At 53.5% G+C, this 26,658-nt stretch overlaps 1 protein-coding gene across 1 annotated transcript in view; it reads left to right on the top strand.

Annotated features, from left to right (window-relative positions):
• Window positions 1-12,566, top strand: part of SPNS3 (SPNS lysolipid transporter 3, sphingosine-1-phosphate (putative)) — a 53,645-nt gene extending 41,079 nt beyond the window's left edge. The window contains exons 9-12 of the mRNA XM_075559593.1: window positions 3,440-3,505; window positions 10,997-11,095; window positions 11,193-11,376; window positions 12,493-12,566. Of these exons, the coding sequence (XP_075415708.1) occupies window positions 3,440-3,505; window positions 10,997-11,095; window positions 11,193-11,376; window positions 12,493-12,566 (423 nt within the window). The remainder of the gene's footprint in view (window positions 1-3,439; window positions 3,506-10,996; window positions 11,096-11,192; window positions 11,377-12,492) is intronic.
• Window positions 12,567-26,658: the final 14,092 nt, after the last annotated feature.

Raw genomic sequence — 26,658 nt, 5'->3', positions numbered from 1 at the left:
TCAGGCTCCGGACAGCCTTCCCAGGCCCTACCTACCACTCAGGATGCAGGGAAGCATGGCCAGACTCTGAGGAGGTTGAATTTCTCTCCCCGAGCCCCCCTCAAGGGCTGGTGTGGGGAGGACCAGTGGGGCCTGGGAAACGGTGAGGAGGGGAGCGGGGTCAGCCTGGGCAGGAAGGGGCAGCTCTGAGGGGTGTTAGGCTACAGAATAGGCAGCAGACAGTGACCCGAGGAGGAGTGAGTGAGCCAAGCACTCCGGAGGCCCGGCTTCTGGCCTGGGGAAGTCACCTCCCACCTCCGAAGTGGGTGCCCAGGTAGAAGCAGCTTCAGTGACTGGGGTCTGCGTCCTGGCCGGCCTGGGGCTCCTCCACCCTGGGCGAGATGCTCCCCGAGAGCAGACGGCCGGGGAAGATGAGCGTGGAGACTCGGTCAGCCCCTGGGACTACGGGGCTGAGACTGATCAACGGGGAAAACAGTTGTGGGGGCCTCGGATACTGACTCGTGGCACCCCCGTGTGTGTGCAGGGTTCAGCTGTCCCAGACGGATTTCCAGTCTGCGACCCTGCGAAGGCAGGTCGCCGGGCCCTCCTTCCTACACACGACACTGGGTGGTTTCACGCCCCCAGACGCTTGGTGAAGAGTCAAGGCTTAGCCCTTTGAGCCACCAGGGCTCCTCCCCTGGGAGCATGCCAATGAAACGCTTCCTGGTGACTTCAAACCAGGGCCTGTTGTTGACGAGTCTCTTTGACCTGTGGGACCCCTGTGTGAGGGGGTCATGGGAGCCTCTGCTGTCCAAGGTCCCATTGGCAGCTGGCCTGTAAGACAAGGTGGGAGTGGAGGGGGTGGTTAGCATTCAGCTTTAGAAGCTCAGGCGGAGACAGTGGTTGGTGTAAGACATGAAAACAAAAAAAATCTAATTTATCAAGGGATCACGAGGGAGGGGGTGAGCTGATATCAAGGGCTCAATGAGAAAGAACATGTTTTTTAAATGATGGCAACACGTGTACAAATGTGCTTGAGACAAGGGATGGATGGATGGATTGTGAGGGGCGCTGTAAGAGCCCCCAATAAAATGGTTAAATAAGAAGCAGCAGCAGTTCAGGCAGTTGGTGCTGGAGGCACCTGTCAAGCACCTAGGCCGCCCCCGCCATTTACAACTGGGGAAACTGAGGCCTGCAGGGCAGTGCCCTTTCCAGGGCTGCCCACAAGACAGGGAGGGGCCGGAGCCCGTGCAGCCTGGAGCCCACTCTCTGCCAGAGGGCTCCTCCTGGAGCTGTGGGGGCCCGGGGCGGCTGCCCCAGAGGAGCCTCTGTCATTATGGGATTAGGAGCTGTCTCTCCCCAGCCTGGCCCTCGCCCCTCAAAGCCAGCCGGGCGGAGACGGGGTTGGCAGCTCGGAGCCGGTTTCCAGGTGTGTCTGAGGAAACCTGGCATCCGCGGGCGGCTCCTTCAGTCTCAAAGGTCCCTTTGTGGCTGCAGCCTCCCTCTGCTGGCTCTATTTTGGGGGTGGGGACCCACCCTGCTCCAGCTGGAGGAAGGAAAAGGTGTATTTCAGTATGTCCTGTGGGTGTGGGCAATCACTCCGTTGGGCTCGGGAATGGTGACCACAGCCCAGAGGTGTGTGTGTGTTCCAGGTGGAGGAGGCCCCAGGGCAGTGGCCGCAGCCGGCGGCGGGGGAGGGTGGTGCGGGCTGGGCCGGACTTTCATGTGGCTCCTGGAGGACTCTTGGCTGACCCTGCCTCGCTGGAATGTGGGTCTGTGGCCTGCCTGGCGCCCTGCCGGAGACCTGCCTGCCTGGACTTCCCGATTCCCACCCTGTGGGGGCCCAGCCCCTGCCCCAGAGGGAGAGCAGCTCTGCCCTCCAGGACCTCCCCTGTGGGTGCCCAGCGCCTGGAGCTGGCGCTCAGAGCACACTCGGAGCTCTACTCCCTGCTGGCTCTGTTCCCCACACTGGGCCACACTGCCTAGCCCCGGAAGCAGGCAGGTGCGGCTGGTCTGCAGCCTGGCTGGATGCTCTCTGTGGGCCCTCGAATCCGGTCCACCCTCTGGGGTTCTGCCCACGGCCATGTCCACCTGCAACCTCCATGCTCCTGCCCGGCTCTCCTCTGCTCTTTCCTGGGCCGCCCTTGCCAGGCCCTGCAGTTGCCCATGCCACACGGAGCTCTGTGCCAACAGCCTCCTTGCCCTGACCTCTCACAGGGGCATCCCTAAGGGGGAGGGGAACGCCAGGAGGCGCCTTGTCGTGTGCCCCAGAGCCAGAGGCTCCCGGCTGGTGGATGAGAGGTTGGGTGGGCTGATGCCGTGAACATGCCTGGAAGACTGAGGGGCTCAGGGAGTGGGACCCTGGCTACTGGAGCCTGGGCTGCCCCCACCGCTGCCGCCCGTGTCTCTAAGAATGACGAATTCCACGCCAGCAATAAGCCGTGAGAAATGAGAACCCACTGCTTTTTCTTGGGACCTCATTAAGCCCCTCTTGAGTGAGGAGAATGAGGATTGTCCTAATCCCTTGGCCGGAGGTGGGGGGCAGGGTCCTTGAGCTAGATCATGCGAGCCTGCGGGGACCTGTGGTCACCGGAGGACACTGGGAGCAGGGCAGGGTGGGCCCATGAGACTGCACCAGTCCCACAGTGCCCAAGGCTGGGGGTTCCTGCTTGCATTTCAGGCTAGTGTTACCCTACGTCAGCTGGGGCCCTGGCGTAAACCTAGGCCTCGGCTGGGGCTCAGTTTCACTATCTGCAATGGGGGATGTAGGTCCACATATTGCTCTGGGTGAAGGTGGCCCCTGAGGTTGGACTTGACTATGACCTGAAGAAGGTGCTATTGAGGGGGTGCCAGGCCAGGTTGGCTCTGGAGCACACAGTAGGACAGATAGCAGAGGAGGGCTGGGCAGGCTAGGAGCTTCCATGGGCCTTTCTGCTTTTAGGCTCTGCTTCTCCATCATTCAAAGGGCCTGGGAGCACTTGTTCCCTCCTACAGGAGCTTGGGTGATTGAGGGCTGAACTCTGGGGCTGTTTGTTAGGGACAGAGCTGCTCCCAGAGATGGCCTGGCACCCTTCTCTGGTCAGCATGTGGCCTGGCCCAGAGGGGAATGCTTTCTTGCGCTCAGGGCTGCTGGAACCGGGCCCCATACTTCACCCACCAGTATGTCTTGGTGGTGCCATTCCTATGGATCCAGGAGCCCTGGCGACCGTTTGGCTGCAATCTGCAAGGTCAATAGTTCAAAACCACCAGTCTCTCCTCCAGAGAAAGACAGGGCTTTCACTCCCCTAACCAGTTACAGTCTCGGCAATTCACCCTGTCCTATAGGGTTGCTGCGAGTCGGTGTGGATACAATGGCCATGGGCTGTGTTGAGTTTCTTCTGTGGAGTCTCAATCTCCCTTCTCTAAGCAGTGGGCAGTGACTGGGACCTGCGAGCCTCACCTAGGCCACCTTTGTCCACAGGTGTTCCTGGCTCTCGGGGAGCTGCTGTTGTCCTGTAACTGGGCAGTGATTGCTGACATCTTGCTGGTAAGTGTGGAAGTCAGGATGGGGACACCCCCCCCCCAGGCCTCTGGGGGAGGGAGGCAGGGCCTGTCCAGCCCAGGGCTAAACCTCTACCTGTCTGGGAGAGGGAAAGGGCTTCAAAATCTGTAGGGCAGAGAACCAAGGTCATCGAGCAGTTAATTACCTGGGGTCATTGATGGGACTCACGCAACATCTCTGACCTGCATTTCCATTTTGCCGGAGAGCAAATGGTGGCTCAGAGAGGGCATGTGCATGGGCTAAGGTCACACAGTGTGCCAAGGCACTGAGGCAGGACTGGAGCTTACGCTCCTTAGAGTCCCTTCTCAGCAACCCCCACTCTAGGTGGTGTGAACCCAGATGCAGGAAGCCGGCTGCTGAGCCCTGGTGGTTGAGGCTGCCCCCGGTCTCGGATCATGAGCTGTAATGTAGGCAGGTGGGTTCAGGCAAGGACATGGCCTGATCACATGACTCCGGTAGGTCCAGAGCCCAGCTCAATGTCTTCCCAAGGCCCATTGTCTCCTCTGGGAAACATGCAAAGAAGGACTTGGAAACAGGACTCTGAAGGGGCTCCGAGGGTCAGTCATGCATGGCAAAGTGAAACCAGAATGGAATCCAACTTTGTAGAATGTGGGCGCAGCAGGGCAGTATGGGAACGGGAACAACTACGGGTCAGCACCGGGCTGGAGATGTAATCTCCCTCTTAGAGAACAAGGGAGGCATGTGCATTGCATAGCAACCAGATCTCATGAACAGCAGAGTCAGAAACACCAATGGTGGGCCCAGAGATGGCAGCTAACCACGCTGCTTTCAACTTGTGTTGCTGCCCACACACCTCCTCTCCATATATCCAATCCCCCCACAGCAGACTCCTGCGAGGACTCACGGAGCCTCTCCCATTCCAGGACTTTGACTCATACATTTTCCCCATGCCACTTGTGTTCCGGGACCCCCAACGTTTACAAATGTGGGTCTGGTCCAATTCCACGGCATCGGCCACGTCTGAACTGGCTCGAATCCGTTTGAAGTACGACTTTGAAGGCTGTGAAGGGCAGTGACTGTCGGTGTGAAATCCAGGGCCCCGGACCTGGGAGCACACCAAGACCTCTCCCATGCCCCCTGGTGGAAGGTGCTGGCACAGCCCAGCGCGGCTCCTGGGGAGCCTGTGCCTGACAGTGGACAGGCAGCTCTCCTGAAGCTGGTCAGGGAAACTGACCAGGCTTCCAGCCCTGGCTCTGCAACGTGCCCGCTGTGTGTCCTCAGGCAAGTCACACTGTGTCTCTGGGACCTCAGTTTTCCAAGGTGGAAAATAGGGATAATTGTCCTAGCTCATGTCAGCTGTGAGGTCGAAATGAGATTAATGGTGTGAAGCTTTGCCCAGTGCCCAGCACAGATCCCCTGTGAATATCGGCTTGGGGGGTCTGACAGCAATTCAAGTCTCCACTTTCTTCTTTTCTGTCACTCAAAGGGAATTGTTGGGTCGTGCAGTGCTCTACTGCTCAGAGAAAGGTTAGTGGATCCTCTTGCGACGGTTGAACTATTGGATTATATGATATGTGGATGAAGAGCCAATAAAATGAAAAATAAATAAATAAGAAGAGGTAGAAGGGGTAGTGGTTCAGGTCCACCCGAGGTGCCTCAGAAGAAAGGCCTGGTGATTTAATTCTTCCCAAAGCAGCCATTGCAAAGAGACACACATGGGGTCAACTTGAGTCAAAGTTGACTCAAAGGCAGCTGTTTTCACCCCCCTAAGAAAACCTGGTGTCCTGGCATGGAAAATTGAAAGGGCTTTGGGGATCTGCTGTCCTTGCCTGTATCCTGCTGTCGATGGGACGCTCTGGCCCCTCGCAGGGCAGCTTGAATGGCCATCTCCCTGAGCTCCCTGCTCAGCAGTGCGTTGTCTGTGGCTCCTGGGTGGGACTGCCTGCGGAAGGGTTTTCTCTGCCTCGCCCTCCAGACAGGTGATTCGGGCTCCAGCCCAGGGGCAACCACAGAGCCGCTGCGTGGCCTCGGGCCTCAGTTTGCTTGTCTATAAAAGGGATGAGCAGAACTTGTCTGGCGGGTGAATGAGAGTCAATGAACAAGAAGGCCCTGGGCCCGCAGGTACATGGTGGCTGACTGTGTGTGGCTGTCTACTTGCCACTGTGTGTGCCCAGTCCCCGCCAAACACAGCTTCTTCTCTCTCAGGCTGGGCAGCTGGAGCTGAAACTGGTCCCCTGCAGCGTCCTCCCGGTCCCCCACTGTGCTATCCCTTTCCACATGACAGCCCCACAGATATGTGAGGAGCGTGTGCATGTCCTTCAGGGTCTGTGTGTGCCTGAATGATTAACCTGGCCCAGCCGGGAGGGATGACTGTGGGAGGAGGGGACGTAGGGCCAGCCAGCCGTGTCTGACCCATCCGGCTCTGCTGGGGAGCTGGCCAGGCATGATTCCATCTACCCAGCCAGGGCTTCCCACAGTCCCTCCCTGGTCTGGAGGCTTCCAGACCCCAAACCTAGCTAGTTCCGTCCCCTCAGGAATTCTTGGATGGCCCTGTCTTTCCCCTTCCCAAAGCCCCTCAGCCTTTCTGCAGTTAGTGCTCAGGACCAGACCAAACCTTGCAGTCCAGCCGTGCAGCTCAGCTTCCCCATGGTAGTGTCAGGAGGGATGGAGACAGGGTCAAGTGCAGACCAGGGCAGGTTGTCAGGACCCAGTCTGTAGAGTGGAGGGCCAGACACTGCTTGAGTGGCCTGAGGGGAAAGGGAGATGTGAAGGAGGCTGACCCAGGGGTACTTGTCTAAGTACCCCAAGAAGGGAGGAGAGAGAGAAAGGATGGTTACTGGAGTTGGCAGAGGGTCAGTGGAGGCTGCTAGGGCCACAGCAAGTATCCTGGGGCACAGAGGGGGAGAGCTCAGAGGTTCGGGGGGGCCAGAGGGTGAGCCCAGGAGCTAAGACTCTGGAGCTGACCACCTCCGTCAGCTCCCAGTCCTGCCACTCACTTGCTGTGTGACCCTAGCTACGTGTCTTCACTTCTCTGGGCCCCAGGGGCCCCAGTGATAAGACAGGGAGAAAGTTTTAAAAAAGCGAAGGACCGGTTGTCACAGAGTCGCCTCTCACTCGTGGTGACCCCTTGCATGTCGGCGTGGCACTGTGCTCCCTAGGGCTTTCCGTGGCTGTTGGTGTGGTTTTCCTTCTCCTGAAGCAGACTGCCAGGCCTTTCTGCAGAGTGCTCTGCATGCACTCGGGGCCCTGGCTCTCTCTGGTCCCCTTATCCATGAGGAGGGGACCTCAGATTCGCTCTGCGGGAGGGGCTGCCAGGGCTCGCTGTCCAGAGGTTTTCAAGCTTCACTGTGTGTAGGAGCCACCTGGGGCTGGAGGGCGCTTGTGACAAATTCAGATTCTAGGTCCTTTGTCCTCAGAGTCTGATCCAGTGAAGTCCAAGGATCTGCCTTTCAACTTCCCGAATCACTCTCAAGTAGCTATTCCTGGGAGCATCCGTGGAGAAACACTGATCTGGATTAGCCTGCTTCCCCAAATCCCAGCCAGGGTAGTCCTACCTTTGTTTATATACTCCTCTGTGGGGGTGCTCACTCACTCAACCCCGGCAGCTCCTGCCTCCTGGCAGCTCTTTGGCTAAAAGAGATGGGGCTTACACACAGCTAAGACCAGCTCCCAGCCTGGCTTGGCCCTCAACCGCTAAGGGACCTGCTGTCTGGAGGGTCAGTACCCCCCATGCCCCCTGCTCAGTCTCTGCTCCCCACCAGGGCGCCGTCTGCTGGTTTCACCTCCTAGGGGTGTCTGGGGGCGAGGCCGAGGCCAGGTAGTCTGCACCTGGTGGTTGCGGCTGTGATGGAACCGGTCTCCCCCCCCCCCCCCCCCGGGGCTGAAAGGAAACAGCTCTCCTAAGAAAGGAAGAGCCACAAACAGAAGTGGGTTTGTCTCAAAATAGAGCCAGCCTGGAGTCTTGGGCACCTTCTAAAACTACTCCCTGCGTTGTCCAGCTACTGGCGGGCCCAGCCTTGCCTCCCCTGGCTCCAAGACCTCCACGAGGACCCAGCACAGGTGGGGAGGGCTCCTTCTCCTGCAGCTGGCAGTGATTCGCAGTGGGTTCAGCAGGTGGAGGTTTCTGGGAGGAAAGGAAGAGACTGAGGGGGCTGAGAAGCCCTGGCCCCCAGCTTGGTCTTTTGTGGTCACTCTAGGGCCACCTTCCAAAGGCCTTGCCATTCTCCCCAGAGCCACTCGTGAGTAATCACATAATTACGAGGTGAGAAAGAAGCTCTTGCGGAGGTGCAAAGCTGTGGTCAGTTCCTCCTGACTGCTGGCAGGGCCAGCTTCCTTTAGGCCCAGGGCCAGTACCCACGTGACTCCTGCCCCTCTGCCCACCCACAGGGCCCCCATCTCACCAGACTCCCTGCAGCACCAGCCTCCGGGCTCTGGCCTCCACACCCTTGGCCCCACGGTGTCCCTCCTTCCCACTTCTCTGCCCATCACGGTCCTGTCCAGGGCTAGGAGCGTGTCCTCTTTCTCCTTTTCCTCATTTCTCAAATGATGAACGTTTCCAGAAGAGTTCTTCCTTGCCTGGGACACTAGTGTGGTCAACAGGCCAGGTCCAGGGTCAGTCTCAGCTCTGCTATTTCCTGGCGGGGTGACCCTGGGGCACGTGCCTTAACCTCTCTGTGGCCTCGATTCCCTCCGCTATGAAATTCAGACCGTAATCGCATCTCTCTCTCTCTCATGGGTGGTTGGAGTTGATATATAAAATGCATGCAGGAAATACTTAAGCAGTGGTAGCAATTGTTGCTCTTATCTTTGTCATTATCCTCTGATGAGTTTATGTTGGTGGAGCCCTGGTGGCGGCATTGCTGGCACAGTGGTTACGCACTGGGCTGCTAACCGCAAGATCAACAGTTTGAAACCACCAGCCGCTCCGAGGGAGAAGGACAGAGCTTTCTACTCCCGTGAAGAGTTACGGTCTTGGAAACCCACAGGGACAGTTCTATCCTGTCCTGTAGGGTCACTGTGAGTCAGCACCGACTTGATGGCAGTGAGTGAGGGGTTTTTTTGGGGGGGGGAGGTGGAGTATTTGGTGACACTGTGGAATAGGCATTGAGCTGCTAAAAGCAAGATCAGCAGTTCAAGCCCATCTGCTCCTCCCTTTGAGAAAGATGAAGCTGTCTGCTCCCATAAAGATGGGCAGTTTCGGGAACCCTAACCAGGGGTGCTGTGAGTTATAACCGAGTTGGCAGCAGGGGAAGGCCTCGGGAGTGGGTCTCTGATACCCGGTCGGTTCATGGTTGTGGCCTCTGCTCTCCGCTTCTCCTTGCCATTCCCCAACCCTGCCCTGCTGCAGCCTGGGCTCTGGCAGGGCTGTCTCCTGGGACCAGTCGGTCTCGAAGATGGTTCTTGTACTTTGATAGGCAGATTTTCAGCTAGTCCCCTTGGTGCCTGGTGCCCCGCTGGACCCCAGGGACCTGCAAGGAATTGTACCAGGGGCGGACGAAGAAAAGAAGTCTCCTAGCTCTGAGTGACACCTGCGCATGGCCTGGGGACACTCAGGGCAGGTGTCTGAGCTCTGAGAAAGTGAATCCAAAGCAACCAATCAGGATGCTCAGCTGGACCGCAGAAGGAGAGGCATGCTGGGGAGAAGGAAGGCGTGTGACCAAAACACAGCACCACCACCACCACCACCAGGCCAGCTGGTGTTCAGTCGCTTCTAGCCCATGGCCATGCCCTGCTGGGTCAGGTAGAACCGAGCTCCACGGGGTTTTCCTAGGTGGCCGCCTTTCAGAGGGCTCACCAGGCCTTCTGACTTCGGGCTAGTAGCTAAGCGTGTGACCACTGACCCATCCAGAAAGCACAGTGAGCTCCAATGCCCATAAGCAATGTGCCTCCGGGAGTGCCGGGGTGCGCATTCCCTCGGGATCGACGTAAACAGGATGTTTCCTGGTAGGCACAGATTAGTCATGATAGCTCAGTCCTGGAGAGAGAGGCTATGGTTAGCTTCATTTGAGGGGCAGGGGACATGGAGGCACAGAGAGGGGAAGCGATTTGCCTAACGTCATACAGCCAGCGAGTGGGGAGACCAGGGATGGGGACTCAGACAGCCTGGTGGCAGAATCCATATTCCTACCTGCCGGCCAGGTGGCCCGCCCCATCGAGGCTACAAGAAGGGGGGCAGAGCCTGTCACATCCTCTTCCATGGAGTTGCCTGGGCCTCTGGAGCTGCCAGTCTCTGCCCAGTTGGACTAGACCTGTCCGAGGGAAGGATTGATCCCTTTGCACTGTGCCCACAAGCTGCCAGGGCACACAGACCCTTGGTCAGACATCTTTCTCACTCTGCCAGCCTGGACCTCTGCCCAACCCCATCACTTCTTCACAGCCATCCTGGTCTCTGCCCAGGCTTTTAATATTTTTACTAATATTAAAATTTTTTTAATTGTGATAAAATACATGGGACATAACCTTTCCCATCTTAATAGTTTATACATGTAGGATTCAGGGGTACAAATGACACCCTTAATTCTTGCAGTCATCACCAAGCTTTGTTTCTAAAACTGTTACATCATCATAAACAGAAACTCTGTGCCCCGGAAGCCTTGCCCCCACCACCCCCTTCCCCAGTCCCTCACCTCTTCTTCCATGGCAACCGCCAATCCAAGCACTCTGACTCACTCTGGATTGTTCACATAAGGAGGCTGAAACAATATTTGTTGTTTCGCGTCTGATTTGTTTCCGAAGAAGGCTTCCAAGGTCCATCCACGTGCTGCGGTTGTTAGGTCCCCGTGCGTCAGTTGCAACTCCTTGTGAGTCCACAGAACTAAGCCTTGCCCGGCCCTGCGTCCGCCGCTCCACCGTGCCATGTTTGCAGCCACTGTGCCGTCCGTCTTGTGGAGGTTCTTACTCTTTCTCCGCTGGCTTAGCCAAGCATGACGTCCTCTGGTCCCCGTCGAGGACAGCTCAGAAGGACAGGAGAAGGAAGTCGCTAAGTCCCTTCTAAGGAGCATTCTGGCTGCACTTCTTCCAAGGCGGATTTAGTCATTCTTCTGGCAAAACCCTTCCCGCAAACCAAACAAACTCATTGCCGTCTGGCATGTCCTCTACGGACACCACAATTCAAAGGCCTCCGTTTTTCTTCGGTCTTCCATCCTCACTGTCCGGAAACGTGATTTCTCTCTGGGGTTGACGGTCAATCTTCCATTGTATGCACCAGAGGGCTGCGAATCATTCATGGAAAAACCCCGTTATCTTATCCTATCTTTCCAAGAACTTTTTGAGGCTCACCACCCCCCCCTTCGTTTATGCCACACTTCTTGGCCCATCCATTTATCCATTTCCAGTTGGAGACCAAAGCCTTCAGTGGGGGGCTCCCACCCCACTGTTCTCATGGTGGCTGCTCCCCCGGCCAGCCTGGCACACTTCCAGGCCCCTGTCCTTGGCAGGTGGAAAACAGGAGGGTGTGAGGGGTCTCCACCCTCTGTCCTCGCCTGGGGAGCTTTCCCGGGGCCCTGTGTTTTGTAGTCTGTGGTGGTGCCCAGGTGCCGGGGGACGGCAGAGGCGCTGCAGATCACGGTGGGCCACATCCTGGGAGATGCGAGCAGCCCCTACCTCACTGGACTGGTAAGGCCCCGGGGTGACGGGGGGGGGGGCACCACCTGTGTTGAGACCCTCGGCGTGGGCTGGTGGGCCAACAAGACGCAGCCTTCCTCCTCTGCAGATCTCCAGTGCTCTGCGAGCAAGGCGGCCCGACTCCTACCTGCAACGCTTCCTCAGCCTGCAACATAGCTTCATGGGCTGCGCCTTTGTCATCGTCCTGGGCGGCGGCTGCTTCCTGCTGACCGCGCTGCACCTGGAGAGAGATCGAGACCAGGCCCAGGCCCAGGCCCAGGCGACTGACACAGGTACCCTTGCCCGTCCCACCCACTCAGAGCTGAGCCCCTGGCCAGATCATTCATTCATTCAAAAGTATTTATTACACACCTACTAGGAGGCCTTGTGGTACAGTGGTTTCGAGTTGAACTGCGATCACCAAGGTCTGCAGTTCAAAACCACCGGCCGCTCCACCCCACAAACAGTTCCAGTCTGGGAAACTCACTGTGGCAGGTCCACCCTGCCCTCTGGGGTGGCTGAGAATCAGCATCGACTTGATGGCAGTGAGTTCTGAGTTTTACTAAGCCCAAGGTAGGGGTCCCCTGGTGGTACAAAGAGTTAACACACCTGGCTGCTCACTGAAAGGTTGGTATTTGGGGCTCACCTGGGAGCACCTTGGAAGAAAACCCTGGTGAGCTCCTCTCTCACCAAACGCAATCATTAAAAACCCCGAGGAGCTCAGCTCTACTCTGGTTCACAGAGGTTGCCACGGGTCGGTGTGGGGCGGGGGCATGGTGGGCTGCGGCTGAGGGCAGGAGTAACAAGGCCACAGCAGGAGGAGCCTGGTGGGCCCCAGTGAGGCCTGTGGCCTTAACACCGCGTAAGCTGGCACTGGGGGTTAGGCTGGTAACTACAAGGTCCTCAGTTCAAATCCAGCAGCTGCTTTGTGGGAGAGAGATGAGGCTGTCCGCTCCTGATAAAATTTAGTCTCTGGAACCCTGGGCAGGGTCACGATGAGTCTGAATTGACTTGATGGTAGAGAGTGTGTGTGTGTGTGTGTGTGTGTGTGTGTGTGTGTGTGTGTGTGTTCAGGGAGGAGGTGCTCTTTCAGGGAAGGAGCAGGAAGGGTTAGATTTACATCGTCACTGCCATCTGGAGGACTCATACTGTTGACCTTGAAGGTAGCAGTCTTTCTCCCAGGGCTGCTGTGTGTTTGAAATGCTGCCCACAGCAACCCCACGGCTAAGATCAAACCGTCTGTGAGGGCCTGAGGTAAAACAGAGAGGCCCCAGGAGGTCCTGCGGTGATCTAGGCTGAAGAGGATGATGAGGGAGGGGTCGGACTAAGGATTTAGTTTGCAGTTTGAAAAGACTTCCAGCGAGATTGTACCCAGGTCACCTTGGGGCTGAGTGTCACTCCTCCTCCAGGGCCTTCGAACAGCAAGGATGTGGAGCGCCTCAGCCTGCTTTTGGGGGCGGAAGCCCCTCCAGAGAAGCCCTGAGACCCCTGCAGGAAGCAAGGAGGCCCCGCCCACCTGGCCAGAAAACCCGGCCCTCTCACCAGCCTCCACAGTAGCGAACTGCTGTGACCTTTGGCTGTGGCTCAGGGACCCCAGCAGAGCTGCACCTGCCACTTCCACCCTCCCAGCCAGAGTGCTGGCCGGCCGAGGCCTGGGCTGGGATTGAGCTGTCAGCACCCTCGCAGGAGGCCTGGGCCTGCGCCCGAGAACTGCACCAATCCAGCCGTTCTGAGGTCCTCAGCAGGGCTGCCAGGGTCCCCCATTAAAGCATGGAGTCTGTGAAGTCCAGGCAATTGGGCCAGCATGTTATTTCTAGCCTCAGGGTGCCTCTGCTGGGAGGAAGGGGGACAAAAGGGGGATCATCCCGGCCTGCCCTACTGGGTGGCCCCCTGCTCAGCAAGGGTCTCAAAGTGTTCCCCATCCCTGGGCCTTCCAGTTCATGAGACCCTTTTTGACCCCGACCCGCCCCCCCCCACCACTCTGCAGGGCAGGAAGTTACAGGACATCCTCTGGGTGAATTCACCTTCTGAATACAACATGGGGACAGATGGTGGTCTGAGAGATGGGTTTCTTCTAGGCCGCTCAGGTGGGGTGTGGTGACTCCCGGCTCCTGGGCCCACATGGAGCCGCTCCCACGCCTGTACCTTCACAGGCCCAGCTGCCATCCTCTGACACCCCCACCCTCCTGTCCCCGTAGTGGGGAGGGCTGCCTCTGCGGGTCCCACATTTGCTGCTGTGTTCAGAGCAGCTGGTCTCAGTGGGTCCTGCAGGAGGCCTGTAGCTTCCAGGCAGGAAGCCGTGGGGAGGCATGCTCTCTCTGCCCACGAGCAGGAATGGCCCGCCCCTCCCGGGGTGCCCGGCTGGGAGATCACTTGTTTGCTTGCTGATGACCACCTTGGTGGTGCCAGGCTGTGCCTACCTCCCGGCAGCTTCCGAGCAGTGTGCATACCTCTGACCTTGGCTTGCCCCTGCCCTGCCTCCTGGGGCTCCCCACTCCAAGTGGTTGGATAGGCTAGTCTCCAGGGCCCAGGCTCTTCCACTGATGCCATGCCTGCTCCCTAGTCTCAGCCCTTCCTGGAAAGCTGGCATCACAAACTGCCTGGCCAGACCCGGACCCACGACTCAACGCTTGTAGCTCATGAGCTGGGCTGCCCATGCTGTCACAAGGAGCGGGACCCATGAGGACTTTTGGTTTCTCCTGAGAAGGAGCTGGCTGGTCGGGGACATGACAGTTCCCCCCTCAGCATTCACTGATGGGGTGAGCTCTGTCCCTCCGTGCCCCTGCCTCATGCAGACTCCCCCGCTCTGCATACGAGGCTTGTTTGGCATGGCCGTTCTGACCCAGGCCCTGTGGAGTTCCCACTGAAGTCCAGCTCTGAAACTTCATCCCAAACACCTGGTGTGGGGAACCCCCAGGAGGGTGAGTATCTCCCCAAATGGCCAAGCTCTTCTCTTGAGCCAAGCCTCACTGCTGTCCCCACCCAAGCCCAGGGGCTAGGGAGGACAGTCAGAAGGCTCCTTCTTGTCTGCCCCACGGTCTCGCAGTGGGAGCGATGGTCACCATTGTAGTGCCAGTGCCTGATCCAACCCCACCCGTGCCCTTGGACCTGCCAGTGAGGACAGGCACTCAGCAAACCGAGGGGAAGGAAGCTCCCTGCAGGTGAGTGGTTTGAACCCACCCAACGTCAACCCAGCACAAAAGACCTGCTTCCATCAAGAAGAAAGCCGAGACCTCCGCGGGAGCTTTGTTCTGCTCTGTAACACACGGGGCGCCATCAGTCAGAATCAACATAGGGGCAACGGCAGCAAGCCCAGAGAAGTTGGTGCCGGAGAAGGCCCACACCCAAGGCCAGGGGAAGGCATCACATGCCAGCCTGGGAGCTGGAAAAGAGCAGGAGAAGGTGTGTGTGTGGTGGGGGGGGGCGGGATTCCAGATGGAGGCAATAAGTCACAAGTGGGGAGGGTGGTGATGACTCATGGGATTGTGGAATGGCTGGAGAGGACGGTGTAGGTGCTGGTGGAAGAGAGGGAAGAGGCAGCAGAGGTTGGACGGGCCCAGAGGGCTTCCAGTGCCTGGCCCGGGAGCTCAGACTTGGAACCCCTCATGTCCGGGCTCACATGAGTTCTGGTGCTTTGGGTTGCTGAGCTAGGCGGGGTAGTGTTTCTTGGGACTGAACTGGACCATTTGCAAGGCCAGGAGTTTGCAAGCTGTTAAGACCCTGGGTGGTGCAATCTGCTACACTTTGGACTAGTTAGCTGGAAAGTACCCCTTGAACGCACCCAGCAGAGTCACGGGAGAAAGGCCTGGTGGTCTGGGTAGGTGAGAAAACCCTGTGGGTTCCATTTGGCATCACATGGACCTCTGGGAGCCAGCACAGACTCAGCAGCGATGCTTTTGGTTTTGTGAGTTGTTTTGTGTTTAGCTGTGTAAAAGTGGTTTGGGCAGGGGTACCAGGGGTGCTGGACCCTGAGAGTGACAGGCCCCAGCCTTTCCTCCACAGTCCAGCCAGATCCCCAGCTGTGCTCAGCCTCCCACCTTCTACGTCGCTAGAACCAGGAGATGTGGGCAAAGGTCCTGGCCACTCAGAGTCTAGTAAACAAAAGCACAGCTGCTAGGTTGAAAGGCATCTGCTGGGTAATCCTGGTCACTAAGATGTGGGACTTGTTTGTTGGGAACCTCAAGGGATGAGGCCTTCAAGCCCGACCCTCTGGGTCAATGTGCTTATTACTTTCCTGAGACACGTGCTTCATTCCAGCTCTCAGGTGTCACCCTGGCACGCAGGTAGGTGTCTGTCGGTGCGTGTTGGTGGGGAAGCAAGTGAAAAGACCCATCAAAGCTCTCCAACCTTGGCCTCAGACTTTGGGGGGGTTGCTGAGCAAGTTCGTCCAGATGGTTCCCCAAGCCGGGCTGGTTTTCCCGCAACACCAGATGTCGTTGGTCTGCCCACTCCATTCCCTAAGGAGTTTGACTTTTCCTCTGTGCCTGGCCAGGCCTGCTCCGTCTAAAGGCAGAACTGGCAGGAGGCCGTCGGGAGCTGCTGGAGACCTGCTTGCTTTATCCCACCCTCAGGGCGGGGGGTGGGTGGTGGGATTGCTCCCTCCGTGTGACCACAGCTGTTAGGGTGGTAGCACTGTGCTGCTCCCGAAACGGACTGGCTTAGGCAGGAAAGGGAATGTGTTGAAAGCTGGTTAGGAGCTCATGGCAGGGATGAGAAGGCTGGAGACTCAGGAGTCAGGGCCATCTTCCGAGGGACCTTCTCTAGCACTCCAGACTTTATCTTCATTCCTCTGACACGCTACTCTAGATCGAATACTCTGCCCGCGAAAGGTCGGTTGTGCTGGCCAGGCGCCCATGCCCAGGCCCTGGTGTCTAGCTCCGTGCAGACCAGGAAACCCGGGTGCTGTCAGAAGAGCAATGGGCTCCAAGCATCTGAACAAAACTGCAAGGAAAATACAACAGAACGAGGGCTGTGGATGGAGAAGGCGCCTTGTCCTCCACGGGCTTCTTCGTTTCTGACAGCCTTTGGGTCCATGTACAGAGGAGACGGGGGCTGCTACAATTGAGCAGATACGCAAAAGACAGAACAGGAATTTCTATGTTATTCAGGACCCAGAACCATCTGTTCTGAGCAAGGGAGAGGCAGAGGCAAAGCATTCTTGTGAGGCTGGAGACTGGGGGCTTCTGGGAAGTCCCGATTTTGGCAACAGTAGGAGTAGAGAGCAGGTACCTTCTTTCTATCGTGGGTGGTGGGTGGCAGGTGGTGGCGTCAATTATGGAGAAAATGCCTTTTCCTGAGGGACTGGGAGAGGACTCTGCCTAACTCTGAGTCATTCCAAGCAATAGATGCAAATCAACACGCATTTCCTGAACACCTGCTAAATGTCATTTCTTCATTCAATCAACAAACACTCTAAGTACCTCCTCTGGGTTGGCGAGTGGAGATGAATCAAGACCGGGTATGGGCCTGTTAGTCTTCAGGCCTGTCATGGAGGGTAGGTGATGCCCTGATGCACAAACACAATCAGCATAATGAGTTCGTGTGCTGGAAGAATATACAACTTACGCAAGTAGCCTGAGAGGAAATGGTCGATTGTCCAGGTGGGTGAGCACCTGACATCCTGGAAGACGTTAAGTCTGTCTGCAGAGTTGCTGCAGGACAAGTGGAGGAGAGAGCCTGGCAGAGAGCACATAGATAGAGCCTGGCTATCAAAGAAACAATGTGGAGGTGATGTCTGATCTCCTCTAACTTCACCAGGGGGCAAGAAAGTCACCATCATCAGCCATCAGCCACTTCCGGCCCCTTCCTATGAGGTTGAGGTCCAGCATGCTCCACCTTCCCAATTCTGACACCAACTGTCCCTCTCACAGCATCCTGTGCTTTTCAGTAGGGTTTGATCATTGGTTGCAATGGTCACATGGGACTCTCAGACATATTCTATCAAGGGATCTATCAAGGAAGTCAACAGGTTACAAATGCTCAGGGATACAACTATTTGGAGAGGACAGTTTCTTCTCAGCCATGCCTGCAGATGGGCCTCTCTTGGTCTTTGGCCTCTCAGCCACACGGCCTATTGGTCTCTTCCCAGAGTGCAATGTTACAAAGCTCTTTTAGGACTACCGCCAATAAATGCCTAATGGGCACACCATAAGCCCCAGTCCAAAGATACTCAGCTCTAGCTCTGTGGATCAGCAAACCTAGCCCTCCCAATTAAGTGCCTGGAAACCTCCTACTCCACAAGCCAGTCTCTTGCCTGAAGGCATTCAGCTTTATTTGCCCCATGAACTGGGAAGTTCACCACTTTGTCTCGTGTGCTCTGACTGCTGGTTCTGTTGCTGCTCCCCCGCCACTCTCCTGGTGTCACAGCTCTCTCCTGGGTCAAGGAGATTCATTCAATGCACAGGGATCTCAGGTCCAAAGGTTGTGCTCCATCCCTGGATCTTCTCTCTGACTAGCCATGAAATCCCCTCATCCTACTTCAGAAATGACATTATATACCCCGTAGGATCCTAATCACAATTAGCCCTCTTAACCATCATCTACAACTGAATCTCATAATCCTATCAGTATCCTCTCTCATCGTCTCTTACCCAGACTTGTCAGTAAAAAGGCCTTTGATGAGAGTTGCCAAGACTGACAAGATGAGCCGTACTAAATAATTCACTGCGCTGCAAGCCACCTCATTTATACATGAAGGATTAACTTCCCCACTTTTAATCATTTTCTCCCCAAAGCACATCCATTAGAGTTTGTAAGCTAGTCACTTCATGCACGTATCCCCCTCTCCCATTTTAGATATCCAAATTTTAAATTGCCCATCTCTATCAACCCAGTACTTTGAGGGTTGAGAGAGTACAAGGAGATTTCCTCATGTGAAGAACATTAATTTCTGGTTGGATAAACAAAGTTCAGTCCTGAGTAAATCATGACATTTCATCAGTTTACAACCAGCTCACAGTGTCACTCGTCTTTCTTTCTCCCTCTGCATTTGGTCAGGTTCTGGTCACCTCAGTCCTCACTATCTAAGCTAGGTCCGCTGGCCACTAGATGCAAGCTTGTGAATCCACTCTCAGCCCCAACCCCAGGATCTAGGTCTGTGCCCATGGGCTCAGGAGTCCACACAACTCCTTAACTTCAGGCCAGCTGGCTTTCCCTCTCCTCTCCGAACTCTAGCCTTTGTGAAGCATGTCAATGGGGTGCCAAGGGAACACGTCCAAATCCCACTAGTCTCTTCGTTATTGTTTCTCTCCCACTCCCACTCCCACAGTCAGTGCTTCTCAACCTTCTTAACGCCTCGACCCTTTAATACAGTTCCTCATGTTGTGGTGACCCCCAACCATAACATTATTTTCGTTGCTACTTCCTGTCATTTTGCTACTGTGATGAATTGGGTGACCCCTGCCAAAGGGGTCGTGACCCACAGGTTGAGAACCACGGCCCTAAGTGGACACAGGTATTAACCATAGCAAGCACACCAGGCTGACTGCTCCTTGGCTGCCTGTAACTTCCAGTCATAGGAGGCTCTCAGATGGTTCCTGCATTGATGCGTCCAATGGCAAAGTGCTTACTGCAAACCTGAGCCCCACCTACAACTCCTGAGAAAATGGGAGATCTACATTTGAAAGGCTCAGGTTTGTACCGAAGACGGAGACTTTGCATGAGTTTCTGTCTTAAAATAAAGCTCGTTCCTCCTAGGCAAATCTTAATTCCTTTCTCAGCTGTGTTAGTCTGGGTCCTTTGGAGAAACAAATCCACAGAAACTCACGTATAAGAGTTTTATATAAAGGCTAAGTGCACATTAAGAAAACATCCCAACCCAGTGCTGCCCAAGCCCATAAGTCCAACATTAACCCATATGTCCAAAACCAATCTATGAAGTCCTCCATCTCACAAAACAGATGCAATGATGCCGACTGCAGAAGGAAAGCCAAGTCAGTGAACGTGTAAGCATCTCAGCACTGGCAGGGGTCTCCACACGGCTGCTCCAGCACCCAGGGCTGCGTCGGGGTAGGTCCTTGCAGCATCTCCTCAGGGATGTCTTGCAGGAAGTGAGCCTTGCCAGCTGAAGCAGGGAACTGGCTAAGGCAGCTGCACAAGCTTACAAGTTTTTTATATAATGATGATTATCATATTGATTTGCATCACACATATAGGTCTACTTTACAATACCAAGTTGGAGAAATGCATAACTTTGAACCCTTTAAAAAAAGGCAGTGTTAATCTTTTCTTCTCCACCCCTCTAACTCCACCTGGGGGGAAAAGAAGATAACCATCATCAACATCAGCTGCCCAAGACCAATTCCAAGGAAGCTGAGGTCAGACATGCCAATTCTGTCATCAACTGCCCCTCCTACATCACTCTATACTTTTCAGTTGGGTTCGATAAGTCACTGCCATGGCCGAACCGAACTCCGAGATGTATTCACAGTTGAGGTGTTTATGAAGGAAATCAACTGGCTACAAAGGCTCAGGTTACAATTATTCAGACAGGGACAGTCTCTTCTCAGATGCGCCTTCTTTTATGAAGCCCCATCAGGAAAAAGTCATTTGGTGGGAGTTACAAAGACCATGACCAGCAGAGCCACATTAAACAATTCACTGCGGTGACTGAGTCGTTGGGGGAGGGGGTTTGGGCGCGTGGCGCTCTCCGTGGTCCTGAACGATTCTTGGCCGAGCGCTTCTCTGCTGAGGGGAGGGCAGGGACAAACGCCTCCAATTTCTGTTATTCCTCCAGATCGGAAGAAGTGTGGCGAGCTGCGGGTGAGTTCGTGCCAGTGTACCTGGGAGTGTGCTTTTCAGAGCTGGGTAACAGGAGCCCAGACTGGCGACTGGCATGGGTCATGAAAGATCTTGGAAACTACGCGAAGAAACTTATTATATTTTTCTAAACCTGTAGGCTATGGGGAGACAAGGCAAGGTTTTGAGAAGGATCATTATGGGGTCATATGTGTAATTTAGAAACTCGACTCAGTAAGCAATTGAGGGATAATACCGAGGGGTGGGGGGTGGGGGCAGGTAGTGTGGAATTTAATCAGCATCCAGGTGAAAGATGGGGAGATTTGAGCTAAGTCAACAGGCAACGGAGGCCTTGGGAGATACTAAAGCCAAAAAAAAAAAAAAAGAGAGAGAGAAATAGGCAGTGCTGGTCTTGGAGATGAGGCTAGGACTAGAGACGGAGGATGGTGTCATCAGCATGAAAGGTGGGTGTCACGAGCATATGGGTGGATGAGGAATTGCTAAGGAACAGTTTGTCAGATGAGAAGCGACTGAGGCCTGATTTCCATGTAGGATATGGGTAGAGGTAGACTGAGCTAAAAAATGCCAGCTCTGGAAGGGTTGTTACATGCCAGGCTGGTGTCTCTTACAGTGTGGTCAGCAGAGTGCTAATCTTCCAAGACAGTCTATGATCAAGTTCACATGGAAACACAGCCTAGACCTCTCTCTGAATGATACAAAGTCCACAGTTATAGCAAAGCTTCTGAACTCCACTCCCCAGCCCCACCCATGTAAGGAAACCTGCTTCTCTGTGTTTAATCCACTATTTTGCAAATATTCCTGCCCTTAGAATCCTGACCATGAATGTTCTGTGTCCCATTTGCTTTGAAACCATGGTCCAGACCCAATGAATGACTATCAGAACGGAAGTCCCTTAAGCCATCATTGAGTTCAGTCTCCCATTATAGAGTGAAGGAAACTGATTGCTGATGGAACTAGGAGTGGCATTGTGGGTAGTAGAGGAAGTATCTGGGAAATACAGATACACCGAAGTTAGTCTGCTGTCTCATTGTTGTTAAGTGCCCTTGAATCAGTTTCGACTCATGCACAGCAGAGCACTGCTTCTTCCTGTACCATTTCACAATCACTGTTATGCTTGACCCACGGTTGCTGCCACAATGTCAATCCATCTCCTTGATGATCTTCCTCTTCTGCTTGACCAAACACGGGACTGGTCTCTCCTCATAACATACCTGTGTTGGGCTGGGTTCTCTAGAGAAGCAGAGTGAGTGACACATGCATGAATGCATAAAGAAAGAAACGTATATCGAGAAAGTGACTCACTCCATTGTTGCAGTGGGTAAGTCCAGTCCAGCTCAAGTCTGTGGGTCAGATGTTAAGCTGAGGCTTTTCCTGACTCACAGAGCTATCGAGGCCGATGAACAAGGAAGCAGGAAGATGGATCTAGAGGCATGAAGGCGTGTGAGGCAGATTAATCCAAAGTCAGCAACTGAGCCATTTGGATGCAGAGTCCCATGAATCCAAGGTCAGTGGACAATATCCCAGACCACTGATAGCTCCCTGCCTATCCTGGGAGACAATATAGCGGGCCACTGGCTCAAGTCCAAAGACCTGGAGGTTGATGAGCCACATGCAGGTTCCAGACGTAGCCTCCTCACAGAGTTTGCTTAAACAGGAGTGGGCTACCCCCTTGAGGGATAATCCTCTCATTCATCCACTTACTAATGGGGTAGCACCCCACCTTAACCTTCCCACAATTGTCTGGCTGCTCACAGAAGACCTCGTCATGGACTTGATCACTTTTAGCTAGATGACATCATGGGAGAATCCTGGCACAGCCAAGTTGACACAAAACTCAACTATGACAATAACCAACGTACATGAAATGAAGTCTGTCCACCATACTTCTCAGGAGCATTCTGGCTATACTTCACCCAAGACACATTTGATCGTGCGTCTTTGTTTTCTTTTGTGTCTTTGTTTCTTTCTTCCATGTGTCATTTGATTTCTTCCAGCAGTCGACAGTACTTTCAATATTTGCCACCAACTTGGTAATTCAAATGTATGAATTATCCTTCGGTCTTAATTATTCGTAGTCCAACTTTCACATGCATCTGAAGCGATTGAAATACCATGCCTGGGTCAGGAGCATCTTGGTCTTCAAAGTGACATTGTTGTTCTCCGACATTTTAAAGAGGTCTTGTGCAGCAGATTTGCCCAATGCAGTGTGCCCTTTGAGTTCTTCACGGCTGCTTCCATGAACATTGACTATGGATCCAAGCAAGATGCAATCCCTGACGATCTAACTTGTTCTCTGCTTATCATAATGTTATCTGTGGGTCTAGTTGTGAAGATTTTGATTTTCTTTACATTGAGTCGTAATCCATACAGAAAGCTGCAGCCTCTGATCTTTATCAGCAAGTGCTCCAAATCTTGGCTTTCAGCAACCGTGGCTGGATCATCTGCAGGTAGCAGTTGGTTAAAAAGCCTTCCTTCCATTCTGAAGCTGTATTCTTCAAATAACCCAGCTTCTCACAAATTAAATAAACAGGGTGAAAGGATATACAGCCCTAACACACATCTTTCATGATTTTAGACCATGCTCTGTTCCCTTGTTCTGTTTGTACGACTGCCTCTTGGTCCGTGTACAGGTGCCGAATGAGCACAACGAAGTGTTCTAGAATTCCCATTCTTCTCAAGGCTATCCACAGTTTGTTATGATGCACACAGTCGAATGCCTTTGCACAGTCAATAAAGCACAAGTAAACATCTTTCTGGTGTTCTCTGCTTTCAGCCGAGATCCAGTTGACATCAGCGATGACATTCCTTGTTCCACATCCTCTTCTGAATTCAGCCTGAGCTTCTGGCAGCTCCCTGACAATGTATTGCGGAAACCGTTGGTGAATTATCTTTAGCAAAATTTTACTTTCATATGGTATTGCTTAATAATATCTGAATTCTATTGGGTCATCTTTCTTGGAAATGGGAACAAATAAGAATCTCTTTCCGTCAGTTGGCCATGCAATTGTGTCCCAAATCTCTTGGCATAGACATGTGGATTCCTCTAGTACTTTAGCAGCTTGTTGAAATATTTTATTTGGTATTCTGTAATTCCTGTGTATTATTATTATTTGCTAATGTCTTTATGCAACTTAGACTTCTTCCTTCAATACCACTGGTTCCTGATCATGATACCATTTCAAGTGGTTGTATGCTAATCAGTTCTTTTTGGTACAGTGACTCTATATTCTTTCCACTGTCTTTGAATACTTTTTGCGCTATTCAATATTTCCCCTATATTCTTTCAGTAGTGCTTGACGTTTTCCCCTCAGTTCTTCCAGCTTGAGATATGCTGAATGCATTCTTCTAACCGCAGGTCTTTACATATTTCATTATGCAAATACTTTATCTTGTCTTCTTAAGCTGCCCTTTGAAGTTTTCCATTCAGCTCTTTTACTTATCATGCCTTCCATTTGCTTTAGCTGCTTTATGATTATGCACAAGTTTCAGAGTCTCTTCTGACATCCACGTTGATCTTTTCTTTCTTTCTTGTCTTTCAATTACCTTTTTTGGCTTCTTTGGGAGAAAGATGAGGCTTTCTACTCCCATAATGATGTATAGCTACAGGGGGCAGTTTGACACTGTCCTATAAAGTCACTGTGTCAGAATCAGGCAGTGAGGTTTTTGGTTTTTTTTGCTTTCTTCATGTATGATGTTCATGATGTCCTCTCACATGTTCAATGTGGCAAACCTGGTCTTGAACATTGAGTGGAATGTGCTCAAGGATGTATTTTGGTGCTCCTGGACTTGTTTCAATTTTCTTTAACTTCAACCTGTACTTAGGTATAGAGGAGCAACTGGTGGTCTGTTCCACAGTTGGCTCTTGGTTTCCTTTGGCTGCTAAGACTGTGGTTCTCCGTCACCTCTTCCTGCAGAGTTAGTCCATTTGACTCCTGTGTATTCCATCTGGTGTGGTCTATGAGTCCAGTCCCCATTTATGTTGCTGACATAAAGTGTTTGCACCGAAGAAGGCATTGATCTTGCAAAATTCGATCATGTGCTCTCCAGCTTCAAAGCCATATTTCCCAGGCTTGGTCTGGGGTCTATGATTTACTAGGTATGTTACCTTGGGGACATTTCCTCTCTTTGGCTGTGAAGTGGAAATAACCCTTCAACCGTGCAACCTGGTGGTACTACCCTTGACTCTCAAGAAGACCACTGTGATTTGTGAAGGACTACCCAGCCAGAAAGGGCTACTGTCCTATTGATTACTCTGCCCTGGTGACCTCTTACCCCACACAAGGATCTGCTCCAGACTTCACCTGCCAGCAAGACTCACACCGGTGGAACTTGACCCCCAGCAAGACTCACACTGGTGGAAATAGCTGGTTTACTTAACAGCTCAGAGGTCTCGAAAATTTAGAAGGGGACAAGCCAGTCAGGGTGCAGTGTAGCAACAATGAAGCATACAACTTTCCTCTAGTTCCTAAATGCTTCCTCCCCTCTCCCCCATTATCATGATCCCAATTCTAGCTTACAAATCTAGCTAGACCAGAAGATGTACACTGGTACAGATCAGAGCAGGAAGCACAGGGAACCCAGGATGGATGATCCCTTCAGGACCAGTGGTGAGAGTGGTGATACCGGGAGGGTCGAGGGAGGATGGGGTAGAAAGGGAGAACCAATTACAGGGATCTACATATGACTTCCTCCCTGGGGGATGGACAACAGAAAAGTGGGTGAAGGGAGACATCGGATAGGGAAAGATATGACAAAATAATAATTTATAAATTATCAAGGGCTCATGAGAGAGGGGGTACTGGGGAGGGAGGAGAAAAATGAGGACCTGATGCCAAGGGTTTTAATGGAGAGCAAATGTTTTGAGAATGATGAGGGCAGTGAATGTACAAATGTGCTTTACATGATGATGTATGTATGGATTGTGATAAGAGTTGTATGAGCCCTGAATAAAATGATTAAAAAAAGAAACCAAGAAACTTACATATATTGAAGAATATTCCATCTTCCCAGACAATACCTAATATTGTGAAAATGCCAATACTACCAAAAGCAAAAACATAATGCAAATATGAAAAAAAAGAAAGAAAATTGTGAAGGGTTTAAATCTCTGTCCTTCCCTAGGGGATTCCTTGGGCAAAGACCAGGGGAAAGGATGAGGCAATTTGACTCTGAGGGGAGCTTAGCCTTAGCAGCATGGCAGTGCCTCCTTCAGAGCTGGGCATACACTCCCTGTGGGACACCACCCCGACTCCCCTCACTCCCCAGACTGAGCAGAGGCTGATCTCTCGCTGGCAACATCCTAGGGTCACGAGGGTCCTTGCTGGGGTCCGTCTTGACCCAGTCCGATTGAGCTCCCAGCTCTGTCCTTGCCTGACAACCTCTTACCACCCCCTGGCCACACCAAGGAACCTCCCGGATGCCACTCTGCAGGCCTGAGCTCAGCAAGCTAGAAAGAGGCAGCGAGGCAACTTTCAGAATGAAATGTTTCCCTTACCTCCCACCGCAGTCATTCATACCTAACACGCTGAGGTGTATTTTTAGTCACTTTGCAGAATTTAAAATACACCTCGAAGGCGCCAAGAAACACCAGCTTGGGGATTAACTTTGCTCACAAGAGACAGTGGGGAGGGTGAGGGTGGGGGCAGAGGGGGAGCATGCCTTGTGCTGCATCGCCCTTAGGCTGTGCCATGACTCACTGCAGCAGACACCTTCAGGGGCTGCACCTGCCTGTAGATGTGGGGCCCCAGAAGCAGTCTGCGGGGGGCACTAAGCTCCCAGCACTAGGGGAGGGTGTCAGAGCCCTGCGCCTGCAACTCCGTGCTGGGGTCATTTCTGTGCCGGGGGGCCTGTCTGTGCCTCAGAGGGAGTAATCATCGGGCTTCTGGGGCTCTGTGCACGTCTAACCTTCTGTCCTCTGAGCTTTGTTTGTCAGCATTTCAATGTCGATCAAAGCTCCAAACATGAATGGAGGAGGGGTGGGTAGAGGGCTTCATGGAATTCTCAGTGCTTTGGAAATGGATGAGATTAGGGGCTGTGACCCTAAGCACAGAAGGTACCCACCCACTCATCACAGGGGACAGGAGTCTCCCTCATTTGGGAAGGTGGGGCTGCACAGATTTCCCAATTACATAAATCCCAACCTCCTGCTAGCCCCAAGGAGCTTTGGTGGTACTGTGACTAGCAGTGGACTGCTCACAGCTATGAAGGAGAAAGTTGAGGCTGTTTGCTTCTATAAATATTTACAGCCTCTGAAACCCTACCTAGGGTCACTATGAGTCAGTGACCTTACATAAGACTTTCAAGACTGTCAGAATCTTCAGGAATCAGACAGCCTCGAGCCCCGGTGGCTGAATGGGTCATGCTTTGGACTGCTAACCTTAAATTAAGGTCAGTTGTTTGAAACCATCAGCCACTCCTTGGGAGAATGATGAGGCTTTCTACTGCCACGGAGATTCACAGTCTTGAAAAGCCACAGGGGCAGTTCTATGCTGTCCAATCGGGTCGCTATGAGTCAGCAGTGACTTGATAGCAGGGAGGGAGTGCCCGACCAGTCCGAATCAACCCCGTAGGAGTAGCTTTGGGGGTTTGTTTGTTAATTTTAATTTTTTATCTACCGAAGATGGAGGAACTGAGACCAGGAGAGGGAATAGGATGGTGTCACACATAAGAAGGTGGTCAAGCTGAGTGGAAGACAAGAGGCTGGGTCCTGGGACACAGCTGAAAGGCTGAGGCTTGGGATGCCTGCCCTTGGGAGAGGAGGGGCCTCCTTAACGTTCTATCCTGGAACGGTCCCTCTTCTGCCTGCCCAGGGCTGCCTC

This window comes from Tenrec ecaudatus, chromosome 10 (assembly GCF_050624435.1).
Source record: "Tenrec ecaudatus isolate mTenEca1 chromosome 10, mTenEca1.hap1, whole genome shotgun sequence".
Lineage (NCBI taxonomy): Eukaryota > Metazoa > Chordata > Mammalia > Afrosoricida > Tenrecidae > Tenrec > Tenrec ecaudatus.
Note: the sequence above shows the minus strand (reverse complement) of the source record. Positions and strands in the feature narration are given on the sequence as shown.